We start from the raw sequence: 24,587 nt of genomic DNA, 5'->3' as shown, positions 1-24,587 counted from the left end.
ATCCAATAATATCTAACATAAAATATATACAAGTAAAAATATCGACAGATATTATATTATGGATTCACAAAATTTAAAAGTATAATAAATTTATTCTTTAGAGACATCTGATTCTTTTTTTATAAAGGGGGAGTTTAGTGATAGATAGCATATGGAATGGTTGAGAGTGAATCTTTTTGGATATATATTTTAATTTAGAGCATAGTTATAAAAGAAAATATAAAACCGGTGATAAAGGGTGATTATATATTATATGAAAATTTATCAATTTGTCGCTTTTCTCTTGATGTAATATATCAATATCCGAGCTTTAACTTTGCTTGCATTCTTCACCGGCGCTGATCTGAAAACTATTTTCACATTTAATTCAAAAGCATTTTTTTAGTTAAGTTTTATCATTTTCTTTCGTATAAAAGTGAAAAATTATAATTAATAAATTTAAGTCTAAATCGATCTCTAAGCTAACGTTTGTTTGTCATAAAATTTGATCAGCTTTTGAAAATCTAATTTTGAAAAATTAACTCAAACCAATTTTTGAATTATGAGAATTACACGTTAAATACAATATTAATAACTTAAATTCTTAAGTTTCAACTTTAAATTCTACGAGTGAAATTAGAATTTATATATATATATATGATTAGATCTTTACACCTGCAAAAAATGAAGGGACCCTTTTTTACTTAATAAAGTGCTTTACAAATTTTAGAATCTCTATGAATGGATGACTTGATTTGTATTGCATTATTTGATAAGGTGATTCCAAGTTCACATGTTCAACAAATGTTCTGTCAATTTTCCTTCTTCTTTTTTTTTTTTTTTAATTTTATGAAATATTTTATAATATCACGTCAATAATTTATTTATTTTCTTAAAAAAACTAGAAGATAATTGTACCTACTATTCATAAAAATAGAAATTGTTTGAAAAACAAATCGTAAGATGTTCTAATCTCAACATTCATGATAATTGATGTGTAATTAAATCTTTCTTATTTTGTTAATTATCTATTTTAATGATCGTATATTTTTTTATTTTATAAGTGACATGAATTATTCTCAATTTATTAAAAATAGTTTAAAAAGGTTTTCCTTCAACCTATTAAATCAAATTTATTCGAAACTTTAGATTGCCCTTCCATTTATTAATATAATAAATATAACTATACTATAATTTAAACAAATTTTGATTAAACAAATTACTTTCAATATTTTATATTAATCCTACTATGTATACATTAATTCATCGAGCCTTAATAATAAGGTAGCATTAATATTTCTTAATTTTTTTTAATACTCTTCCCGTTTTAAAACAGAATGACCTCGTTTTTTTTGTCTGTTTCAAATAGAATGACATTTTTCTTTTGATAATATTTTAATTTCAATTTTCCACGTGGCATATTTAAAGGCACAAGATTAAAGGATAGTTTTGTACATTCACATGACTTTAATTTAGGATCGCAATATTCAAAAGTCTTCTTTATTTTCTTAAAATTCGTGTCAAGTCAATCCAAATCATTCTTTTTAAAATGAAAAAAATATTTATATTAGTGTACGATTATTTTCAATTTGTGCTAAATAAAGCCCAATATTTTCTCTCGGGGATTAATTTTATATTATAATTTCAACTCAAAATAACTTTTTTATTTTTAACTTTAATTTAAAATATTTGATTAAATGAGAACAACCTCATCCGCTACGCTCGATAGTATAAATTAAAGTTGTTTGTGATGATCATGAAATTGTGGCACGTTGAATATAATTATGACTTACTTTCCCGCAGACGCCGTTCACATTTTTGGGGGCAGCTTTACACTAAAAGACACATTAAACTAAAAATAATATTTGTTTTCTACTTCTCACAAAAAGACATGATTAAAACTACACTTTATTTTTTTTTTTTTATTCCCCAATGATAGTGGATTATCATCAAATAAAAAAAATTAAAGAAAAACAATTTTGTTTGACTGATTAATTTTTAATCTAATATCTCACTTTTATTTTTTTAAATAATAATAAAAAAATAAGCAGTTTGGGGGCTTTCAAGAAATCGATCAAATAATAAAATATATTTATATATAATAAATGTAAATGTATATTCTTTATTATTTTGAGTGATTTTATTATTCTGCAGATTAAAATATAAATAATATTTTGACAATTTTTTTTAAAAAAGCTGACAAGTTATTTGATAGAGATATCACACGTGACACATACGTGTGTTATAATGTGTACTTCTGATATTTTTTGATAAGAGAAATCGAATAGTATCTAAGCAATAGTTAAAAAGTGTTTTTCTTACATCACTATTTTTTACCAATTTTATCCTTTGACCAAATTCACTTTTATTTTTATTTTCATTTTTTAAAAAAAAATTATTAATTATCTCCAATTTTTTCTAATATATTTTTCAAATTGTGTGACTTAGAATATGCTAAGAAAAAAAGGAACGGACAACTTTGATTTACTCCATATTCCAAAGTTAACTTTTTTTAGGGTGTCCACTAAATATTTTTTTTAAGACTATAATTTATATTGTCATTAGTATTTTATTTTAATTTAGATTTATATTATATATAAATTATTAAAGTTATCGCAGCATCTATAGTAGGATCGGAGGTTTATTGCAATGTTTATGGATCAATTTACAATGTCTTTGTCACTGATATTTGTCAAGCAAGTCACGTGGATTGACCAGGGTCTTTTTCGGCTAATGAGACCTCGATCTCGAAGTCTCAGAAATATCTTTTTGATAGGTGTCTCTATTTATATGGGAAATTCACTGCTGAAAGATCTCGCTCAGTGTCCCCCTCCTTTCGATTCGTGGAAGTATACAATGACAATATCGGGACATGATGCTCTAATCAAGGAAATTTTCTAATTTTAAAAGTCCGAATACAAAACATTTAATTAACAGAGAAAGAATTTTATGTATTTGCAAGATCAATTAATAGCTAAATTAAAATAAAATACGATTTTACATTCAATTATGAGAGGATAAATTGAACAAATTAAAGTTATGCCTTCTTTTACCAGTTGACCATGAACAATTGATAAATAATAATTCTGCTTTACTAAGTGATCTATTCGATAATTTAATGTATATAATTCTTCTCTTCCGAAGCATATAATTTTAATTATCGATTCTACTAATTATAATAATTAGATATATTTATTATAATGTACATAATAAATTATATGAGACGAAAGAAGGTGAATATACAAATTTTGAGGTATAGTAGATCTCATCTTGTCACAATTTTATTTACATGACTAAGGTTAGATTACCAAGGGAATCAGTGTGACAAAGTAAAAACTCTTTTTATACACCAAATCCCAATTCCTTTTAGGTTGTTATTGATGTTCTCACTTTGCATCTTTATTCACACAAATAAAGGTACATTTTTCTTGTTTTTCCCAAATGTATTTACCTATCAACCTTTGATACTATGGGTCTAGATTTTTGCGATCATTTTTTTTTCATTCGATGTTTAATTTTTATATCGAGATTTAAATTACGTCAAAATTTATACAATATAGAAATTTATTTGAGAAGAAATACTTTTTCTATATATAAGATTGGAATTTGAAATCTCTGATAAAAAAAATGAGCAACTTCGTATACTACACAATATCCTTTGATAGTCCTTGCTACAAAGTTAAGTAAATTTCTGTACATTTTACCTTTTTAAATCTTACTCATAAAATTATACTAACATATCATCAAGAACTAGTTAAAGGAGAGTTATTTAAATGACTTTGATGATTTATAATTTGTACTTACGATTTTATTTAGACTAATTTTTGTCCATATATTTTTTTTATGGGAAAAGATTTAAATTTGCCATTGCATTTCAAGTAATTATTCAAATTATTTCTTAAATAGATCTGTATATTATATAACACGGACAAACTACAAAAATCACATATTTTAAGGTAAAATTACAATCTATCTCTTAAAAGTTTATAATTATAGAAATTTCTTTAATGAATATATTAATGGAGGTCCAGATACATTAATAGGCAAAAAATCAAAGTGTTAATATATTAAAAAGAGGATCGGATACATTAATGATATTTTTAACTTAAGAAAAAAATAAAAAATATAAAAATTTGTAAAATTTATAAAAAATAATAAAAATAAGCAAATTAAAAGGTGAGATTTCAATAATTATTATATAACACTACTTCATCAATAGCATTTGAACTTTTGCCTCAACTCAAAATAATTGTTAATTTAAGAAAAAGGCTAATAATGTTGCCAACAATATCCTTAACATTAAAGTAAACTTTTTTTAATAATACTCAATTCTAAAAATAAAAACATCTAATAGATAAGTATATTTAGTAAATTATATATCAAATTCATTATTTTTTCTTAATTAATGACTTGGAAAAGAATTAAAACGTCAATTAAAATTAATACACAAATAAAACACATTTTGAACCAATGTTATAACGATAGATATATACATATATTTTAACAAATAGTTAGTTTTACATATTTTTAAATTAGGTAGAAAATCTTAAACTTTAAAACCTTATAGGTTATAGCATTAAAATATTTTAGTTTTTTTGAATTTTGTACATGAAATAAGTGTAATTCCTTTCATGTTACACTTTATGAATGTATATTTTGTGGCAAAAAAAAAGAGAGAGAGAGAAGTAAATTAGCATTCGTTTTCTCTTAACGAAATTAAAGTAACTAATAGTGTTTAAAAAGTTGTTTGGCACTTTAACAATTTGAAATTTGTATACTAACTTATATATTATGCAAATACTTGCATCTTTCTAAAATGCTACTTATTATCTTATTTAAAAAAAGGAAAATGCACGAGTACCCCTTCAATATATGTCTGAAAGTTTCTTGACGATTTCTTGATTTCTGTTTTCCTTTTTTTTCTTTTCTCCAAGCTCTAGAATGAATTCTAATTTTTTTAAACTGAACAAAGTTTTTTACCCCAATTAAATTCTAAAAAGGAATTAATGAAATTAGGTAAGGAAAAGACTAATATGCCCTTCCCAAATTCGGATTAGATTTTTCTGAATCAAACAACCCAACTTTTGAAAGACAGGACTCACTAATATAAGCACAGAATCGCGCAAACTTGGCGGCGTTAGAAAGATCTTTCCAATCATATCCGAAACTACACCTAACTTATTCTGAGCTTAGGAGTTATGATCGTTTGAAGTTGACCAATACTCCCTCTTTAACTTAAAAATTTCCTCATTTCCTTCTATGTTTCAAAAGTAAATATTTCCAGATTTTCACTTCCTTCTAGTTCTTTATAATTGCGAGATGTTACGTTAAGTTTTTTTTAATACAATTATTACTTTACTGAAAAAAGTAAACAAAGGAGTGGAGGATTTTCTTGATATTAATTAAGAAACATTAATATTTTATTATTTGCTTCAACCTCATTAGAAGGAAGTGGACACGCCCTTTGAGAAGAAGATACCTATGACGACATTCACGATAAAGACGTGCCATTTCATTTGAAAAGTAACTATTTTCAGATTTTACACTTCTTTCTAATTCTTTTTAATTGCGAGATGTTATATTAAGTTTTTCTTTAGTACAACTATTAGTCTACTAAAAAATAAAATAAATGAGGAGTTGAATTCTCATGATTAAGATGAAGAAACATCAAAAATTGTTGGGTTTTATTTGTCGTGATTTCTTACCATAAATAGGTTTTCCTTTTAGGAAAAAGTTTTGGATTGACTAATCTCTTTTCTAGTAGGAAAAGGTTTAGGACTCTATAAATAGAGACATGTTCCTTCTAACTTAATCAGCATTTACACAGGGGTGGACCCAGTAAGCCAGACGCGGGTGCTCGAGCACCCATTGATTTTCAAATTTTTTTTGTATATATATAGAGAGAAAATATGATACATATGTTATTATAATTTAAATGAGCACCCATAGAACAAAAACAGCTGTGGGTGAGCTGGTTTAAACCACCTCAATAAGAGGCGCGCGAAACCACTGGCAAGGGTTCGAATCCTGCCAGTAGGATTTTTTTAAAAAAAAATTTCCAGCGAATTGATTGAGGTTGTTTCTCTCAGTATTTTGTACTCTCATATTTATAGTGGGTCGATTGACCGAACCACGTTAAATCTTTGTGTCTTTTGATATATTTCTCGTTGTCTTCTTACTCGTGGTCTTTCGAGGTTTGCTTTGCTTGCTTCCGCATTTACATCTGCTTATTTCGGTCTTAACAAGTGGTATCTGAGCCAGATTCTGTGGTTCGATAGTCGATGATTGAACCAGGTTAGAAAGAGATGTTCATCTTGAAGGGTGTAGTTCTAGCCGCAACCTTTTTTGACAGTAATGAAGAATTTTGTTGGAGAAATTATTTCAGATAGGTTCTCTGTGTTGAGACATAAATTTTGCAAAGGAGATTATGGAGAGGAGAAACAAGTTGTTGAAGATTAAGTCAAGAAGGTAGACAAATTTAATTTGTCAGAAATTCAGGCCAAGGGGGAGATTTGTTGGGTTTTATTTGTCCTGATTTCTTACCATAAATAAATTTTCCTTTTAGGAAAAGATTTTGGCTTGACTAATCCTTTTTCTAGTAGGAAAAGGTTTAGGACTCTATAAATAGAGGAATGTTCCTTATAACTTAATTTGCATTCACAATGTAGTCTCAAAGGTTTTGAGAGTTTTGGTTAGAGGGAGAATTTGTGGGTCACAAGCTTGATACGTTATCACTTGTGTGAACCTCTCATGTATTCCGAGTGAATTGGTTGAGGTTGTTTCTCTCTGTATTTTGTACTCTCATATTTATAGTGGATATCTCATCTCCTTTGTGGACGTAGGTCGATTGACCGAACCACGTTAAATCTTTGTGTCTTTTGATGTATTTCTCGTTGTCTTCTTACTCGTGGTCTTTCGAGGTTTGCTTTGCTAGCTTCCGCGTTTACACCTGCTTATTTCGGTCATAACAATAAATTTTATTAATTGCTTCAACCTTTGTGGAAGGAAGCAGACACGCCCTTTTGAGGCTAAGATACCTATGGTGACATTCACGATAAAGACGTGCCATTTCATTTGAAAAGTAACTATTTCCAGATTTAACACTTTTTTCTAGTTCTTTCTAATTGCGAAAAGTTACATTAAGTTTTTCTTTAATACAACTATTACTCTGCTAAATAAAAGTAAAGAAAGAAGAAATGGGTGATTTTCTTGATATTGATGAAGAAACATCAAAATTTTATTAATTGCTTCAATCTTTTTGGAAAGAAGAAGACGCGCCCTTTTGAGGCGAAGATACCTATGGCGACATTCACGATAAAGACGTGTCATTTCATTTGAAAAGTAACTATTTCTAGATTTTACACTTCTTTTTAGTTCTTTCTAATTGCGAGATACTACATTAAGTTTTTCTTTAATACAACTATCACTCTACTAAAAAACGTAAAGAAAGGAGGAATGGAGGATTTTCTTGGTATTGATGAAGAAACATTACAATTTTATTAATTCCAAGGAAGCGAACACACCCTATCGAGATGAAGATATCTATGGCGACATTCACGATAAAGACATGTCATTTCATTTGATAAGTAACAATTTCCAGATTTTACATTTGTTTCTAGTTCTTTCTAATTATGAGATGTTACATTAAGTTTTTTTTTAATACAACTATTACTCTACTAAAAAAACATAAAGAAAGGAGGAATGAAGGATTTTCTTGGTATTGATGAAGAAACATTACAATTTTATTAATTGCTTCAACCTTTTCAGAGGAAGCACACACACCCTTTTGAGGCGAAGATACTTATGACGACATACACGATAAAGACATGTCATTTCATTTGAAAAGTAACTATTTTCAGATTTTACACTTCTTTCTAGTTCTTTCTAATTGCGAGATGTTACATTACGTTTTTTTTTGTAATACAACTATTACTCTACTCAAAAAAGTAAAGAAAGGAGGAATGAATGATTTTCTTGGTATTGATGAAGAAACATTACAATTTTATTAATTGCTTCATCCTTTTTGGAAGGAAGCGAACACGCCCTTTTGAGGCGAATATATCTATGGCGATATTCATGATAAAGACTTGTCATTTCACGATAAAAGCGTGTCATTTCACGATAAAGACGTGTCATTTCACGATAAAGACGTGTCATTTCACGATAAAGACGTGCCATTTCATTTGAAAAGTAACTATTTCCACATGTTACACTTCCCTCTAGTTCTTTCTAATTGCGAGATGTTACATTAAGTTTTCTTTAATACAACTATTGCTCTACTAAAAAGAGTAAAGAAAGGAGGAACGGAGGATTTTCTTGATATTGATGAAGAAACATTACAATTTTATTAATTGCTTCATCATTTTTGGAAGGAAGCGAACACGCCCTTTTGAGGCAAATATATCTATGCGATATTCATGATAAAGACTTGTCATTTCAAGATAAAAACGTGTCATTTCATGATAAAAGTGTGTCATTTCACGATAAAGACGTGTCATTTCATTTGAAAAGTAACTATTTTCACATTTTACGCTTCCCTCTAGTTCTTTCTAATTGCGATATGTTACATTAAGTTTTTCTTTAATACAACTATTACTCTCCTTAAAAAAATAAGTTAAGAAAGGAGGAATGAAATATTTTCTTGATATTGACGAAGAAACATCAAAATTTTATGAATTGCCCTTTTGAGACGAAAATACCCATAGAAACATTCACGATAAAGACGTGCCATTTCATTTTTTCCCCTTATATATAGAGCATACAATTTGGCAAAAATGAAAAAAATTATGTATGCAGGGATACAGAGGTTCTAGAGCAATCTTCCATGTCCTTGCTTTATATCAATATATATATATACATATCGATATTAGTGTAGTATAAATTGAGATCAAGATCCTAGTGATAGAGATGATGACTGTTCTTATTTTGCATTTATCTTCATCTTGGACCTAAGATTAATCAATTCTACAGGAATCAGAAAGCTCGGAAGGTAATTATGTTATTCTTCAATGTGTATTATTACTATTTGTTGTTGCTCTTGCACTCCGTTGTTTATGCTTCTTTTTGAGTCTAGGGGTTATCGAAGACTTCTCCTATACCCCCAACAAAGGTCGGATGTACAGTTGTGTTCAAGGGTTCATCCGAACCCCGTAAAAAAATTACACTATATATGTCAAAGGAGTAGCTCAATGGTTAATGGGGTTCAGGATTTCGTCAATGTGAGCTTTTGGGGTCACGGGTTCGATTCCAGGCAACAACATTGGGATTACACTGAGAGTGTGTCGTTGTTGTAGGGGTTAAAGGAGCAACTCGTACATTTGGTCCTCTTGCAATGATAGTTGGTAGGCCTAAGGGTCGCCAGTTTATCCAATTTCCGTTGCAGAAAAAGTTTAACCTGTGTGGAATTAAGACATTGAAAAAAATTTCTGTTAGTTAGAGAAGGTCTACATGCTATTCATCTTTGTGTTTTGTGTGTTTTAGGGGCTTAAAGAATATAGGGGGCTTTTAAGACACTTGTGTCTTATTCTTATCATTTGTATGGATCCTTTGTTTTAGTTATATTTTGTTCTTAGCGAAGTCCACATTGATTCTGAAGTTTTTAGGTCTTGCAGATTTTACTCCATGAGATTTAAGGTCTACTCACCCTTTTTGTTCACCTTTAATCTTCATAAGGTCATACATATCGACTGGTACATTTGGAGGTCATGATCAAGTAGTCTTGGATGGCCTTTCATTTTAGTTTTTTTATTGTATACTCTGTGTGCAGCTTTTTCCTTTGTAGAATGTCCATCTCGGCACTCACATTTTTATGAGACTCATCTTTTGGTTTTGTAGGGTGCAATATAGTTGGTCTCAACTATTCTATATAAATTACCCTTTACTTTGCTAGGTAGTGTTGGTTATGTAGCACTCTTGTTACATTTTCATCTATTATGCCATGTTCTCTTAATTAAGAATCTTATGGAAGTGCTTCTACCATCTTGGGTGAAGAAAGATGAGTTTTGCAGAGCTTGTGAGCTTGAAGGTCATATAATTGACCTTAATCTAAAAAGTTTGCTGATCAAATATACTGCCTTGTGCACCTTAACTAGCAGCTGTATTGTTATCTCCTTATGTGCTTTTCCTAACTGAAACACTGTTTTAACAATATCATCAAATCACCGATAAAATATGAACGTTGGGCTCTCCTTGTAAACACTGTTTCCTTCCTACTTTGTACTTGGATTTGTTTCTCTTGAGTCGAGGGTCATTCGGAAACAACCTCTCTACCCTCCCAGACCCTACTTGTGGGATTTCACTGGGTATGTTGGCCCTACCTGTAAAACATTCTCCCTTATATGAAAAAAATAACTCAGTTTTAGCATCTGGTATTTGAAAATGATTGTTGGAGATCTTTGTATGACAGGCTGTCAAGTTTACATCCAGGTTTTGGTTTTGAGTTGACTGTCCAAGGTCCAAGCTTAGACTTGGCTAGTCAGGCTTGTGGAGGTATAGTTCTTCTATGATCCGTTTCAATGCAAGTGATTGATTTTCATGTGTTTCATATTAACATCTTAAGTTGTTACAAGACATAGTTAATGGATTTTCAAATTCCTCACTTTTGTTGTCATCTAATGAACTAACTATTCTAGATACAGAACTAACAATATCGATTCAAAATATTTCATATGGTAAATGTCCACGGTTACTTCAGGAATTTCGAATCATCAAATCAAATTCTTTGGGAATGCGGGCAAACAACTCATCCAAGTATGACTAGAATTCTTTTTTTTATAGATGGCTTTGTTCTGTTCTAAATATCAAACAGACCATCTATTTTATAAAAAATGTCACAAGGGTTTTGGGTTTAATTAATTTAGTGAGATATAATAGCTATGTGGGCCGTGATTGTATAGATGTTTGTAAAATGATTGAGATGTTTTCTTAAACAAAGCTTGATTCACTTGTCGTACTGCTTAGGGACTACTGAAATATTTTCTCATTGTTACATGAATTATGTTTACTCTTTTTCTGTTCTTGCTTTGTAGTGTACACTTGAACCACGTTGTTTTCCAGATTTCAGATGGAACATGATCGGAATATTGAGCAGCAAGTGCCAGATGGTATTCTGAGGGGCATAAATTTCAGTATCTTGTCTGAGACTGATGCAGTAAGTAAATGCCAAACTTTTGATGTAATTTAATTAGCGAGCATGTCTGCTTTGTTCTCTTTGTTGCTTGAAATGGATGAAAACTCCCACTGGCGAAAATAGCTTGTCTCAATTTTCTTTCCAGTCTGTCCGAAAATGTTGTCCATTTTTCTTAGTTTAAAGGTCTCTTTTCTCTACTAATAATTACACTACTGTAACTAATATACTTTTATTCCTAGAAAACTCAAACCCATAAGAAGTAATCTAAAACAGAAATGTTGAACCCACCTTGCTTCAGATTAGCTGATTCTTAATAGGCTATATCAAAGTCGAACTAAGGCTTGTAAAATTTTAGACCGATTAAGTTGCTAATTGTAGTCCCTCTGTTAAATATTATTATCAAATGAAGCTGATTCACATTTCTGTTTTTCTTGCTTTTCTAGGCCAAATTATCAGCTAAGGTAATTGGAGCAGTTAATGAAGTAACAGATCCCGCATTGGGGTTTCCAAATCCAATCTTCCAGTGTACAACATGTGGTGCAAACGATGGGAAAAAATGTGAAGGTATGAGAGAAAAATCTGTTTATTTCATAATACCCGATGCTTTACTGTTTTAACATCTTCACGGGAAGTAATCATTTAGTTTTATTCTTTACATCCTTTCCAGGTCATTTTGGATTAGTAAACTTTCCATATACAATTCTGAATCCGTATTTCGTATCGGAGGTTGCTCAGATCTTGAAGAAAATATGTCCAGGATGTAAATCTGTGCGTCGTGATAAGGTCAAGGTCAGGTACTACACACTCAGTACTGAAACTTGATACTGTATCATTAATATGAACTTGAGCTACACAGTTCATTTCTCCTATAACATATGTGGTCAGCTATTTGTGACGAGAACATCTTAGTGAATTCTTCAGGTGAATCAGATGTAGGGAAGTAATTCCTTTTTCTAGTTCAGTTACTACCAGTTGTTTAGTATTACTTTAGTAAATGCACTTGCTCCAAGCTCCTGCTCCACCATTTGGCGTATGTGTTGTGGTGAGGTAGGAATCTATGCTGGTATCCCGTACCACAGCGCTCTATACATAGACTATATGTTATTTTTGTGCAGGTGCTTTTACAGCTGTGTGCATTTTCACTTTCCAAAAATGATGTCAATTTTCTGTTCTTGTCTTGGTGGAACCAATCACCACAAACTGATTAAAATCAGGTTTGCAGGGGGGAAATAGCAGCTTGTATTTCATTATCAAAAAACAAACAGCATTTCGTTTACTTGCTATTCTAATAGGCATTGTGGTATTTATTAAAAAAAAATCCATGTTGTTATAGGTTGTCGGTACATTACATGTGACATATCGATGCTGCTGCTATTGTTCGACTTGCTCCCAGTTTGATAATTCTTTTCCTTGCCTTTTCCAGGTTTCTGATAGGACATCTGCCTGCAAATACTGTGATGTGAGTCTTATTTGTTTTAAGTTGATAATAATCGTCCCTTGTTTTTAATTTCTTGACCTTTGTCTATCTGATATGCAGGGAGTTTTAAGACTCACATCACAGTTTTTAATTTCTTGACCTCTGTCTATCTGATATGCAGGGAGTTTTAAGAGGTTATCCGCCAACAAAATTTAAAGTATCTCCTAAAGACATGTTTGGGAGGACTGCCATTATTGCAGAAGTGAATGAGAATTTGTTAAAGAAGGTTCAGAAAACTACGGGAGTAAGTTTGGCTTCTGACTATTGGGATTTCATCCCATATGATGCACAACAAGAAGCAAGTGTAAATTCGTCAAATTACAAAAGAGTTTTATCACATGCTCAGGTAGTGTTTCTTATCAGTTTCAGCTAGTTTCTTTCAAGATAATTTTTTTTGGGGAATTTAAAGCATTTCAAGTAGTAGCATCTCAAGCCAGCATAAAAAGTGTTTCCATCAGATCAGGGCTTTAGGCAAGCTAGCTAGTCAGTGAGCCAGACTCTTTATTTATTGTTTTCTTCTGTTGATGATATATCTTATCCCTACTGATTAGATACAACTTGAAGATTGAATTGCCCTTCCACTGATATTTAAGAAATTTTAAATTGCTGAAGACCTTCTTTGGATAGCATATATCTTTTGCCATTTACATTTTGTAGTAACATCAGAAGCTTTCTTCTGTTTCTTGTTGCAAGTATCACATTGGAGGGTGAGATGAGGAATGAAGACCTAAATACTTCTGAGTTTAGTTGAATAAGTAGCAATACGTATATTCAACTTTGATTAAGGTTTTATTTTGGGCTTCAACTTTTCTTTTTGGGATAACCATGGTGCCCCGGTCAGCTTGCGCAGACCTCAACTAATTCCACGAGATACCTGCTACCTCCCACTAAAAGTGGCATACGGGCTTGGTGCACTAAGCATCCCACATTCACACAGGTTCTGGGGATGGGCTGCACCCCTAAGGGGGTGTCATGTAGGCCCTACCCTGAAGCATCAGTGGTTGATTCCACGGCTTGAACCAGTGACCTATGGAGACAGTTGGTCCAAGGTTCCCCTTTGCGATTAGGAGTTTCTTTTCAATAGACATCTACGGTTCGTTTCTGGACAGAAACACCAACAAATACTGGCAGGGACCATTTCTCAGATTTTCCTGATGGATTTACTAACTTTTTATAAACTCCAGTATATTAAGCATCTTGAATCCTCTCAGACATGGCCAACTGAGTTGAAAAACTGAAATGACATATTAGTTGTTGGTGACTATTGGTTTCTATTCATTGTTTGCACATGTAGCATCTGTTGACAATGTGTATGTTCCCTCTGTTGAGAATATCTTGAGTCAAACATGTTCATAGAGTGATGTCCGAGTGAAACAAATCGATTCCCCCTTTTCCTGTCACCTCCTATGTAGCCATCCCTGAAACAGAAGTTCCTCACAATTCTCAACTAGCCAGAAATATCATTGCTCACTCGGAAAAGCTTAAGGGAAAAAACAAACCCCATGCCTCGTCCCCATTCCATATCCATTAAAAATATGTATCGGGTCAGTTGAGGTTCCAACCCATTTGGATTCACACTCGTTTGAGGCTGATGTATGAAATTGAAAATCCAGAAAGGGATTTGGCTGATTTGGTTTGATATGTGAGTTCTTTTGAAACTTCAAGTTTGGATGGAGAAAGAGCTTGCAGTTACTGGAGTTAATACTGCAAATTTCCTTGGATTGCAATGAAGCTACAAAAGTTCCTGGATGTAGTTGAATTGTGAAGTAACGAGAAAAAAATGATTGGACCAATACCTACTAGTGATGATTCTGGGACTTTGGATGATAAAAAAAAAGAAGCAATTGATTTTGGGTTGTTTTTTGGTGGTTTCTTAGAAGAGGTATGCAACTGATTATTAATAAAGAAACAAGCGAAACCGACAAGTTATGGAAATGTGAAGCAATTGAACAATAAACACGATTAGAGTTGTTAATTAATAGCCATTTGTTCAAGTGGAGGTGTTTAAATGGGAAAAAAGAAAGAGTTGGAGGTCCGGTTTTAAAATCCGGTCCAAGTATGTGTCAATTTAGATGTAAAGCCTTTTTAATAATGTCCAAGCTTTTAGATGGAACAGTGAACTAGCTTATCTCTGTGTTTTCACTAGGGAATTGTGTTTTTGCTGTCTTTGCTTCTGTTCTTTGGTGCATCTGATTAACTTTCTGGCCTTCAGGTATACAGCATTCTGAAAGATATTGATCCAGGGTTTCTTGAAGGACTTCTCAGAAGGAAGAATTCAATCTTCCTTAAAAGCTGCCTTTTGACTCCTAATAGTCATCGTGTCACAGAATTTGGGCAGCACATGATATTTGTAAGTGAGAAAATGTGTCTTTTCTTTTCTGGTAGCATTGATACCCATTTTTGGCACTCAGCTTTCTAATACGTGGTCACGTGCTGGTTTTAATGTCCCAGGATGAAAGCAATAGGCTTTACAGAAAGTTGATTGACTTTAGAGGGACAGCAAATGACTTGAGCATGTGCGTTTTAGATAGAATTAAAGTTTCAAAGGTAAGAAATGCAACCACGTTTCTCCTTTCCCTTTCTTTGTCAGTTTTTTGTAGAACTACATTACATTTGAATTGAGCCTTTACGATTGCAGATACGTGCAGATAGATCGGTAATCAATGATCCTAATGCCCCTGCTACTGGTTTGAAGTATGTGAAAGAATTGGTTCTAGCAAAACGCACTAATCATGCTTTCCGCATGGTTGTGGTTGGTGATCCTAACATAGAGCTAGGTGAAATTGGTATTCCATGTCATGTTGCAGAGAATCTCCACATGGCAGAAACTCTCAGTTTACGGAATTGGGAAAGGATGACTGATCTCTGTGATCTTATGATTCTTCAGAGGGGAGGGATTCTTGTCCGTAGAAATGGTGTCTTAGTTCGTATTAGTGTAATGGACGGGTTGCAGAAAGGGGATATTATACATAGACCCCTTGTCGATGGAGATGTTGTGATGATAAATCGACCTCCGTCTATTCATCAACACTCGCTAATTGCTCTGTCTGTTAGGATTCTTCCTATAAATTCTGTTCTTTCAATCAATCCCCTTGTCTGTTCTCCATTCCGTGGGGATTTTGATGGTGATTGCCTTCATGGTTATATTCCCCAATCAATTGATTCTACGATTGAGCTTAGTGAGCTTGTTGCTCTGAAACAACAGTTGCTTGACGGACAGAATGGTCAAAATCTTCTTTCATTAAGTCATGATAGCTTGACTGCTGCTCATTTAATTTTGGAACCTGGAGTTTTCTTGGACCGTTTCCAGATGCAGCAGTTACAAATGTTTTGTCCACGTCAATTGGGAATGACTGCTATCGTAAAAGCACCACCAGGAAACATCTGTTATTGGACTGGCAAACAGTTATTCAGCTTGCTTTTGCCATCAGACCTTGAATATGTTTTTCCATCAAATGGTGTCTGTATTAGTGAGGGGGAAATTGTGACTTCTTCTGGCGGGTCTTCTTGGCTGCGTGATGCCAGTGATAATCTTTTTTATAGTCTTGTTAAACACAATGGAGGTGATACTCTTGACCTCCTTTATGCTGCACAAACAGTTCTTTGTGAGTGGTTGTCAATGAGAGGCCTTAGTGTTTCATTGTCCGATCTTTACATATCTGCTGATTCATATTCCCGCGAAAATATGATTGATGAAGTCTGTTCTGGTTTGCAAGAGGCAGAACGGCTGTCTTACATCCAGCTGCTGATGATAAAGTATAATAAGGATTTCCTTTCTGGGAACTTAGAAGAAAGCAAGAACTCCATGGGTTTTGATTTTGAGTTTATGTCCATCATGCAGCAGAAATCAGCTTCCCTTAGTCAAGCTTCTGCTAGTGCTTTCAAGAAAGTTTTCCGGGATATCCAGAATTTGGTATATAATTATGCAAGCAACGACAATTCGTTACTGGCTATGTTAAAAGCTGGGAGTAAGGGCAACCTGCTAAAACTGGTCCAACACAACATGTGTCTGGGTTTGCAGCAGTCTTTGGTTCCAGTGTCATTTAGAATGCCCCGCCAACTTTCTTGTGATGCATGGAACAATCATAAATCACATCTTGTTATTGAGAAACCGCATAAGGTTCCTGAATGCCCTGGTTCTTACATCCCGTCTGCTGTGGTCAAAAGTTCATTTCTTGCGGGTTTGAATCCTCTAGAGTGTTTTGTGCATTCATTAACCACCCGTGATAGTTCTTTTAGTGGACATGCTGATGTTTCTGGCACTTTGAACCGCAAACTTATGTTTTTCATGCGTGATCTGTACGTTGGATATGACGGAACAGTGAGAAATGCTTATGGGAATCAAATTGTGCAGTTCTCTTACTACGAAGCAGAGCAAATTGCTTCCACTAAGGTCACTGGTGAAGCCCTAGAAAGTCATAACCATGCAATTGGTGGTCATCCTGTTGGTTCATTGGCAGCCTGTGCCATTTCAGAAGCTGCATACTGTGCTTTGGATCAACCTGTCAGTGCACTTGAGTCATCACCTTTACTAAACCTGAAGGTTATCTCTCTATTTCTGCTGATTTATACTTTTAGGCTGCTATACTATCTTGTGCTTGCTAAATCAATATTTTTAAGGATGAGTTCTTGGAATCTATGATCTACTAATTTCTCTGTCAAATACCCTTTTTGGTATTTGGATGTGACTTGTACAGAAAATTTTAGAATCTGGAGCGGGGAGTCGTACTGGCGAGAAAACTGCATCAATGTTTCTTTCAAAAAGACTTGGCAGATGGGCTCATGGTTTTGAATATGGAGCTTTAGAGGTCAAGGGTCATCTGGAAAGGCTTCTTCTTTCTGAAGTTGTTTCTACAGTAATGATATGGTGCACTCTCTTCTTGCATTTTCGCACTTCCTCTATCCAGTTCTATTGATATCATTATCATTATTTCTTGTCTGACTAGAGATTCTATAATGTAGCTTCTCCCCCGAAACACGTAAAAGCACTCACAATTGTCCCTGGGTCTGTCATTTTCATATTGATAAGGTAATGCAGTGAGACATTCATTTCTTTATTTTAATAGTCTTGTCCTCTTAGATTTCTGTTCTCTCAGGAAAATGTGAAGACGAGAAGGCTGAAGCTGAGATCAGTTTTAGATGCTCTTAATATGAGATATAGAGCTGCAACAACGAAAGCCGGGAATGATCTTCCAAATCTGCATATAACGTGCAAGTAAGATGCTTTGCTTTGAGTTTCATTTCTTAATTTTTAATGGATGCATGGAAATGGAATTTGGAATATGAGGAAAGTAAATTCAATTATTCGCTCTCAGCTCTTAGTGTTACGAAATCAAATCATTCTGAATCCTCCACTACCTTATTGCACTTCTACTGTCTCTTGGTCACTGTTTAAGCCCTTGTATTCCTTTAATAACCCTTGTAAATGTGCAGGGATTGTTCAGTTGCTGAAGTGCAAAAAGAGAAATCCGAAATTTGCATCACTGTTTCTGTGGTTGAGACCTCAAAAGATCCTTCTTCACTGCTGGATACGCTTCGTGATGTGGTGATTCCATTCCTTCTTGAGACGGTGATAAAAGGTTTAGATCTTTTTTCTACTTTGTGAATTACTAATTGCCAAGCTGATGTCCTTGAGCTATGTTCTTGTTTATTAGTTATCCTTTTTGTGAAAGCCGTTTCATTTGTGCTGTTAATTGTTATAAAGAACATGGAATCTGTTCTTGGCTTGTTATGAAGAAGTTTCACTTGTACTGGTTATGAAGGGTCATGTATTTATAAAACTGGTTTTCCTCGTCTGTCAGTATCCATTCCAGCTGATGACCATTGAATCCATTCCGATTATGACTACAGGACCAGTTATCAGAATCTTTTAGTGATTTTTAACTAAAATTTGGTATAGATGTTTATATTGTTTGAAACTTAATTGTCTCAAGGGGCTCAAAACATTTTATAAACTTGTTGGCAAGTTTAATGTGGGTTTAGAAATCATGAAGTATACTTGCTATTTACCTATGCATTGGTCCTTACAACTTATTTTGATTTACTGATGTTGCTATAAAGATGAAGTAAAATAATAAAAGAGAAACAGCCTTTTTCTTGCATGAGAATGGGAAAAGGAGGCTGCTTGATACGGGTGGTATCAGGATTAAATTATAGGTTAGATTTTTAACAACTGTTGAGTGATGATTATTGATGAATGAAGATAGAGGCTTTATAAGAACTTGAGTGAGCTTTTACAGAGCTAAAGTTGCAGATAAGTTCTAGCATCTAGAACATGGAGTTGTCTTTAAATCATTTCTATTGGTTATGTCCTGATCTTCATGAAGAAGATTGCAATTTGCATTTGAATTGTCACTGTTTTTTGGCCTCATTAGATTATTGAACAAATTGAATTATTTCCACCAAAGATTGCAAAAGGTTAATGAATAGCATCCATCACTCATGACATTTCAAGTGAATTTGAGTTTAGACATTTGTTCTATAAAAGTTGTGGCACGATGTCGTCTTGTTGGATAGTTTTTGTTATCTGTGGAGCTACTGTTCTGCTATCATTTGATCTGATGTTCCATCTTTTAGGTTTCTCCGCATTTAAAAAGGTTGATATCTTATGGAAAGAGTTGCCAAGTCCATCAAAATCTTCCAGAGGCCCTACAGGGGAGCTATATTTGCAGGTCTTCATGTCAGAAAGTTGTGACAGAATCAAATTCTGGAATGCGCTTGTGGATAGTTGCCTCCAGATAAGGGATTTGATTGACTGGGAACGCAGTTATCCTGATGATGTCCATGATCTGACTGTAGCCTATGGAATTGATGTAGCATGGGAGTACTTTCTATGTGTAAGTTCTTGTTGTGAGATGATCTCTCTTTTATAGTCATAATTTTCTACAGCTATTTCATTTCTTTGTTGCTATTATGCAATCACGTTGTCCTTCCAAACTGGTAGTCATAGTATTTCTCGTGTACTTTCTTGTCCTTCAATTTTTGTTACTACTGTCGTTTGTACTTCCTAAAGTATTTGCCGTAATTTCTTCACTTCTGTTGTTTCTTTTTTGGTACGTCTTTCCTTGAGCCGAGGTCTATTGGAAACATCTCTTTGCCTCCCTAGGTAGGGGTAAGGTCTGCTTACTTTACCTTCCCCAAACACCACTTGTGGGATTGCTGTTACCCTGATGTTAACGTTATTCCACTTACCGTTCCTTTTGTTCTATACTTCTAGAATATAATGGTATAATACTTCTCCATAAAGATAAGGTACAATTCTGACAATGTTGAGTTAAACTGCAGAAACTACATTCAGCTGTCTCTGAAACTGGCAAGAAAATCCTTCCCGAACACTTGGTACTTGCAGCAGATAGTCTCACAACTACAGGAGAATTTGTTCCCTTGAGTGCCAAAGGGCTGACACTGCAAAGAAAGGCTGCTGGTGTTGTTTCACCATTTATGCAAGCGTGCTTTACGGTAATGTGATCCACATTTTACCCTTGTTGGCTTAAGAAAAGAATTTGGATATAATTTTAAGTCTCACCACTTTTCTTCCACCTTTTCCTTTTTTCGATTACTTAACTTCTAACATTACGAGTATTGATATTAATATGTCAAGGAGATGTATCTCTGAGTTTTGAATCTTTGATGCATGTTGAACCAAATGCAGAATCCAGGGGACTCGTTTGTTAGGGCTGCCAAGATGGGATTAAGTGACGATCTTCAAGGGAGTCTTGAATCATTGGCATGGGGAAAGACTCCTTCCATAGGGACTGGTTCTTCATTTGACATTATGTACTCTGGAAAGGTAATGAATCAATTTTCTGTTAGTGAATTGCACATTCATATTTTTTTTTGTGGAGTTACTAAGCTGGTGTAACGAATTTTACTAAGAACATCGCTTGTATTATCGACCAACCAAGTTAACTCTTTTGCTTTGGCAATTTTCGGAGGATCTGATCCTTGTTTATTCATGTGTTCCAAACATCAGGGATATGAGCTGGCTGAACAGATAAATGTGTATACTCTGCTGCGAAACCTTGTCACAGTGGATACGCCAAATGTGAAGGTCACTCTTGGTAAAGACGGTGGAATGGATGGAATGTCTCTTGTACGACGTCTTGATAGGCTTGATGATCTCGATAAAAAGAGTTGTAAAAGCGAGTTGTCATTTACAAAGCTGAGAAGTTACTTTTCATTCAACGACATAAAAAAGCTCTCTCAGTCATTGAAGCAAATGTTGTCCAAGTATGTCAATGCTTCTCTAGTGCAATTCCTAATTCATTCCTTTTTACAAAAAAAAATAAAAATGACTCCGATTTTCTATTTCATTGAAACAGTTTATTTCTGTTAAATTGTTATCTTTGGAATTCGCTTGCTTTTTCTTCTGTTCCTTTGAAATTAAGTTTCAAAGTTATCAGACTGTTAATCTGAACTAGTCAGGTTGGAGAATATGTTTCTTGTGTTCCTTTGAAGTTTCGAGTATGTTAATCCGAACTAGTCGCATTGGAGAATATATTTGAGGAACATCTTGTTACTTTAGAATCTTACTGTAGCTTCTGCATGAAAGAAGAACAAGGAGTCAAAGTGGTTGAATAAGAAATGATGGAAACCAATCGTTATTTCTCACTCACTTATAATTGTTAAAAATGGTGCAGATATGATATCGGTCGCGAGTTGAATGAAGCAGACAAGTGCCTAGCAATGATGGCATTACAATTTCATCCTCGACGGAATGAGAAGATTGGAAAAGGAGCACCAAAGGAAATTAAGGTGAGCTAGATGATAGTGTTCTTGATTATCAGACATACAATACTTACTAAAGAAAGTCGTGATATGAATGCAAATGTTTAGAATTCGATCAATACGTTCTTCATTTTCTGCTATATCTACTTATGCTTTTTCCTTTCATCACAGATTGGTTACCACCAAGAGTTTGAAGGCTCCCGCTGCTTTATGGTGGTTCGTTCAGATGACACAGTTGAAGACTTCTCATATCGCAAGTGTATGCAACATGCTCTGGAACTGATTGCTCCTCAGAAGGCAAAAACCTCTAGATGGTTGAATGGAGCATCAGCCTAAGTTGCTGTTTTGGTTCACTTGGTTACGGTTATGGTACGCGTAATAAATATGGTGTGTGTTTTGTATCTGTGGCACGAATATGTGCAATTTTCGAACACCTGTTAGACAATTGATGTACTCATGTAAACATAGTTTTGTGCTATATCCGTAAACCAATTTTCGTATGCCCCGTTATCTTATGCTTCTTTTTGCTGCTCCCACTAAGGTTTGTTTGCCTTTCATAGAGTTTAAGGCGAAGGGAAATTAGTGGGAGTAGCAACGAAAAGCTCTGAGGGGCTTTTATGCTTTTCTTGTTGTATTAGTAGAATGTTTCATTAATGAAAGAAAAAAAACAGTTTCTGACTTCTAGTAGTCTTTTTTCTTAGCCTGTTTTTCTCTGTGTGACCTATACGTCACGAGTTTGAGTAATGGCAAATTAGCTTTGTGTGAAATATAGATCATGAGTTTTGAGCTGTGGGAGCAACCACTGATGCTTGTATTAAGGTAGGTTGTATACATTACACCCCTTGGGGTGTGTGGTCCTTCCCTGGACACTGTTAATGCAGGATTCTTCGTCATGTGTTTGAGTGATGGTAATTCGTCTCTATGTGACCTATAGATCACGGGTTTGAGCTGTGGAAGCAAACACTAATGCTTGTAGTTGGGTTAGTTGTATACATCATACCCCTTGATGGTGAGGCCCTTCCTTGGACCCTATTAATGCAGGATTCTTTGTGTATCGAGTTGTCCACCCATTTCAGCCCTAAACACCATCGTAGCCAATCACCATACATGTCAGTTGTCACCATCATTAGCTATCATTTACGTTCATCATTCTAAACCATCATCATTTACCACCACAATTATCCAATCATCAAAAAATAGTTCTAAATTGCCAGTTAACGTAATTATTTACCACCATAATTATACATCAGAATCGTCCACCATAACTATGATAAACAATCACTATTAATTGGGTTATAAATCGCTATCGTCTGCTACCATCACCACTAGCTATTATACACAATCCCAACCATCACCTAATACAATCCCATTGACACCAACAATCTAAGTGATTGTGGTTGAAACGAGCTAAAATTGTTGATATGATGTGAAATATATGAATATATAGTCATCCATTGATCTGACTAAATAAGATTCATATTGCATATTATGTACTTAAAAGAGTCAAGTACCCTTATGAGATTTTTTTTTTTCATTTTCAGAATTCAAACCCGAATTTAATTGAGGTCGTACCACATTTTTAGACTGGTTATTTTGACTATTTGCAATAAGTTTTCATTTTTTATTATTTGTTATTCAAAGGAGTGCCCCACTTGATAGTGGTTCTTTAATTGACACATAAATAAATGGAGCCCTCTAATATTATTGTCAATCAAATTGGGTAGAGAGTTGAAATATACAAGGTCACAATTTCATTCTCATCTAGTGATCCTTCTTGTTTGGAAAATTTCCTCCAAAAATTATATTCATTAGGACATTCTTTTTTAGCTTATGTCCATATAAAACAAGACAAAAACTTTTTCACTAACTTGTTGTATGATTGTGGGAAAATTATTAAACTTAAGCTATAGACAAATGGTGGTTAAGAACTTTACGTGCCACATATTTGAATTAGTTGGATCGTATGTGAATATCAAATGATTGAAATGAGCTAGACATTGCGTTTTAGGCTTGATGATGATATAATTCGAAAGATAACCTGAAGGTAAAACGAGCAATATGTGTCATGAATTTAAATTGTGATTAAACAATGACAAAAAGAAATGAAAAAAATATTGATGAAGACACCAAATTGCCTTTTGTTTTATATTCGTCATTATTTATATTTAATTTTCTTGGATCTTTCAAATAGCATACCGTACTACCGTATTTACTTTTCAACAAAGTTTGTTGAGTTAAAAGGAAAATGTAAAATCCTTGAAATTAAAGTGCACAAAAATCCAACATGTGAAAGCAACATCTAATAATAAAAAAATTTTGGTGTAAAAAGTACAAAAAGTAATGAAATGACTACGTTGGTAATTTTTAACATATTCAGTGTAGCCTCTCCTATGATTGGGGTAAGATGTATGCAGACCTATCCTATCTTTGCATGTAAAAAGATTATTTTGGATAGATACTTAATTCTAAATTCTAAATTCTAAAAGTTAAGACGTAATTAACAACTATAATTCCAACATTTTAGGAAGGTTTATATAACCAACTCAAAAGTTAAAAGTGGAAGTAGTATGAAATGTAAATTATTTTCATTAAATCAAAGTGATATATGTATTAAGAAATTGAGGTATTTAAAAGAAAAGGACAATACGATCTTACATATATAATAAGGACCTTAAAGAGAATCAACGACTTTAAAAATAGTGTATCGTACAATCATTCAATGGAATGAAAGCATACTATCGATCCAACTAAGCATATAGTACAATAATTTAAAGCAATAAAGACATGAGACATGTTATAATCCAAGTCGGGCTACATTATATCAAGCCTCAAAAAACATGAGTATCATATTAACTTTAAGTTATATTTTACGAAATCATTTATTTTTCACTTTTTCTAATATGAGATTCGTTTTAGTGTAATATTATGTTAAAATAAAAAATAATTTCATCGAAAATGAAAATGAAAGGTCAAAGATGAAGTGACAAGGAGAGGCCAAATATGAATAATAATCTACATCTATGTGTTGTCCCTACATGATGGTTGGTTTATATAAATGACATTATATTTGATTAGTAAATAAAAATAAATAGAGCTTAACATAATTTTTTCTTCATCTAATAACTATAAGTGGTCCCAACCTTGCCAACTCCGAAGGTATACTAATTAATACATTTATTAAAAATTTAAACGATCGCAATATGATGTTGATAATATAATGATTGACTTGAATAGAGAGGAAATGTACTGTAAACAATAATTTTACTGACTTGATCT

General features: G+C 33.3%; 1 protein-coding gene across 4 annotated transcripts; it reads left to right on the top strand.

The window, feature by feature from the left end:
• Nucleotides 1–8,755: 8,755 nt before the first annotated feature.
• Nucleotides 8,756–21,989, top strand: LOC778259 (DNA-directed RNA polymerase IV subunit 1). Of its 4 annotated transcripts, none has more exons than XM_004245609.5 (20): nucleotides 8,756–8,968; nucleotides 10,385–10,467; nucleotides 11,035–11,128; nucleotides 11,551–11,671; nucleotides 11,775–11,896; nucleotides 12,531–12,566; nucleotides 12,706–12,930; nucleotides 14,797–14,934; nucleotides 15,036–15,131; nucleotides 15,223–17,127; nucleotides 17,282–17,451; nucleotides 17,547–17,613; nucleotides 17,681–17,799; nucleotides 18,018–18,163; nucleotides 19,161–19,420; nucleotides 19,869–20,042; nucleotides 20,236–20,373; nucleotides 20,557–20,813; nucleotides 21,224–21,338; nucleotides 21,483–21,989. In XM_004245609.5, the coding sequence occupies exons 3-20, from the start codon at nucleotides 11,042–11,044 to the stop codon at nucleotides 21,645–21,647; spliced, it is 4,341 nt and encodes a 1,446-aa protein (XP_004245657.1). In that variant the 5' UTR covers nucleotides 8,756–8,968; nucleotides 10,385–10,467; nucleotides 11,035–11,041; the 3' UTR covers nucleotides 21,648–21,989. The 4 variants fall into 4 exon arrangements, with proteins under 4 accessions (XP_004245657.1, XP_010325435.1, XP_069144726.1 ...); XM_010327133.4 differs by having other exon boundaries at nucleotides 8,758–8,968; nucleotides 11,007–11,128; XM_069288625.1 differs by lacking the exon at nucleotides 8,756–8,968 and adding an exon at nucleotides 10,260–10,280.
• Nucleotides 21,990–24,587: the final 2,598 nt, after the last annotated feature.

This window comes from Solanum lycopersicum, chromosome 8 (genome assembly GCF_036512215.1).
Source record: "Solanum lycopersicum chromosome 8, SLM_r2.1".
Taxonomy (NCBI): Eukaryota; Viridiplantae; Streptophyta; class Magnoliopsida; order Solanales; family Solanaceae; genus Solanum; species Solanum lycopersicum.
Note: the sequence above shows the minus strand (reverse complement) of the source record. Positions and strands in the feature narration are given on the sequence as shown.

Coding starts and splice junctions, on each gene's coding strand:
- LOC778259 (XM_004245609.5), top strand. CDS start 11,042: ATGGAACATGATCGGAATATTGAGCAGCAAGTGCCAGATGGTATTCTG. Junction 17,452..17,546: donor GTTTCTACAGTAATGATATG/GTGCACTCTCTT, acceptor TCTATAATGTAG/CTTCTCCCCCGAAACACGTA. Junction 21,339..21,482: donor GAGCACCAAAGGAAATTAAG/GTGAGCTAGATG, acceptor CTTTCATCACAG/ATTGGTTACCACCAAGAGTT.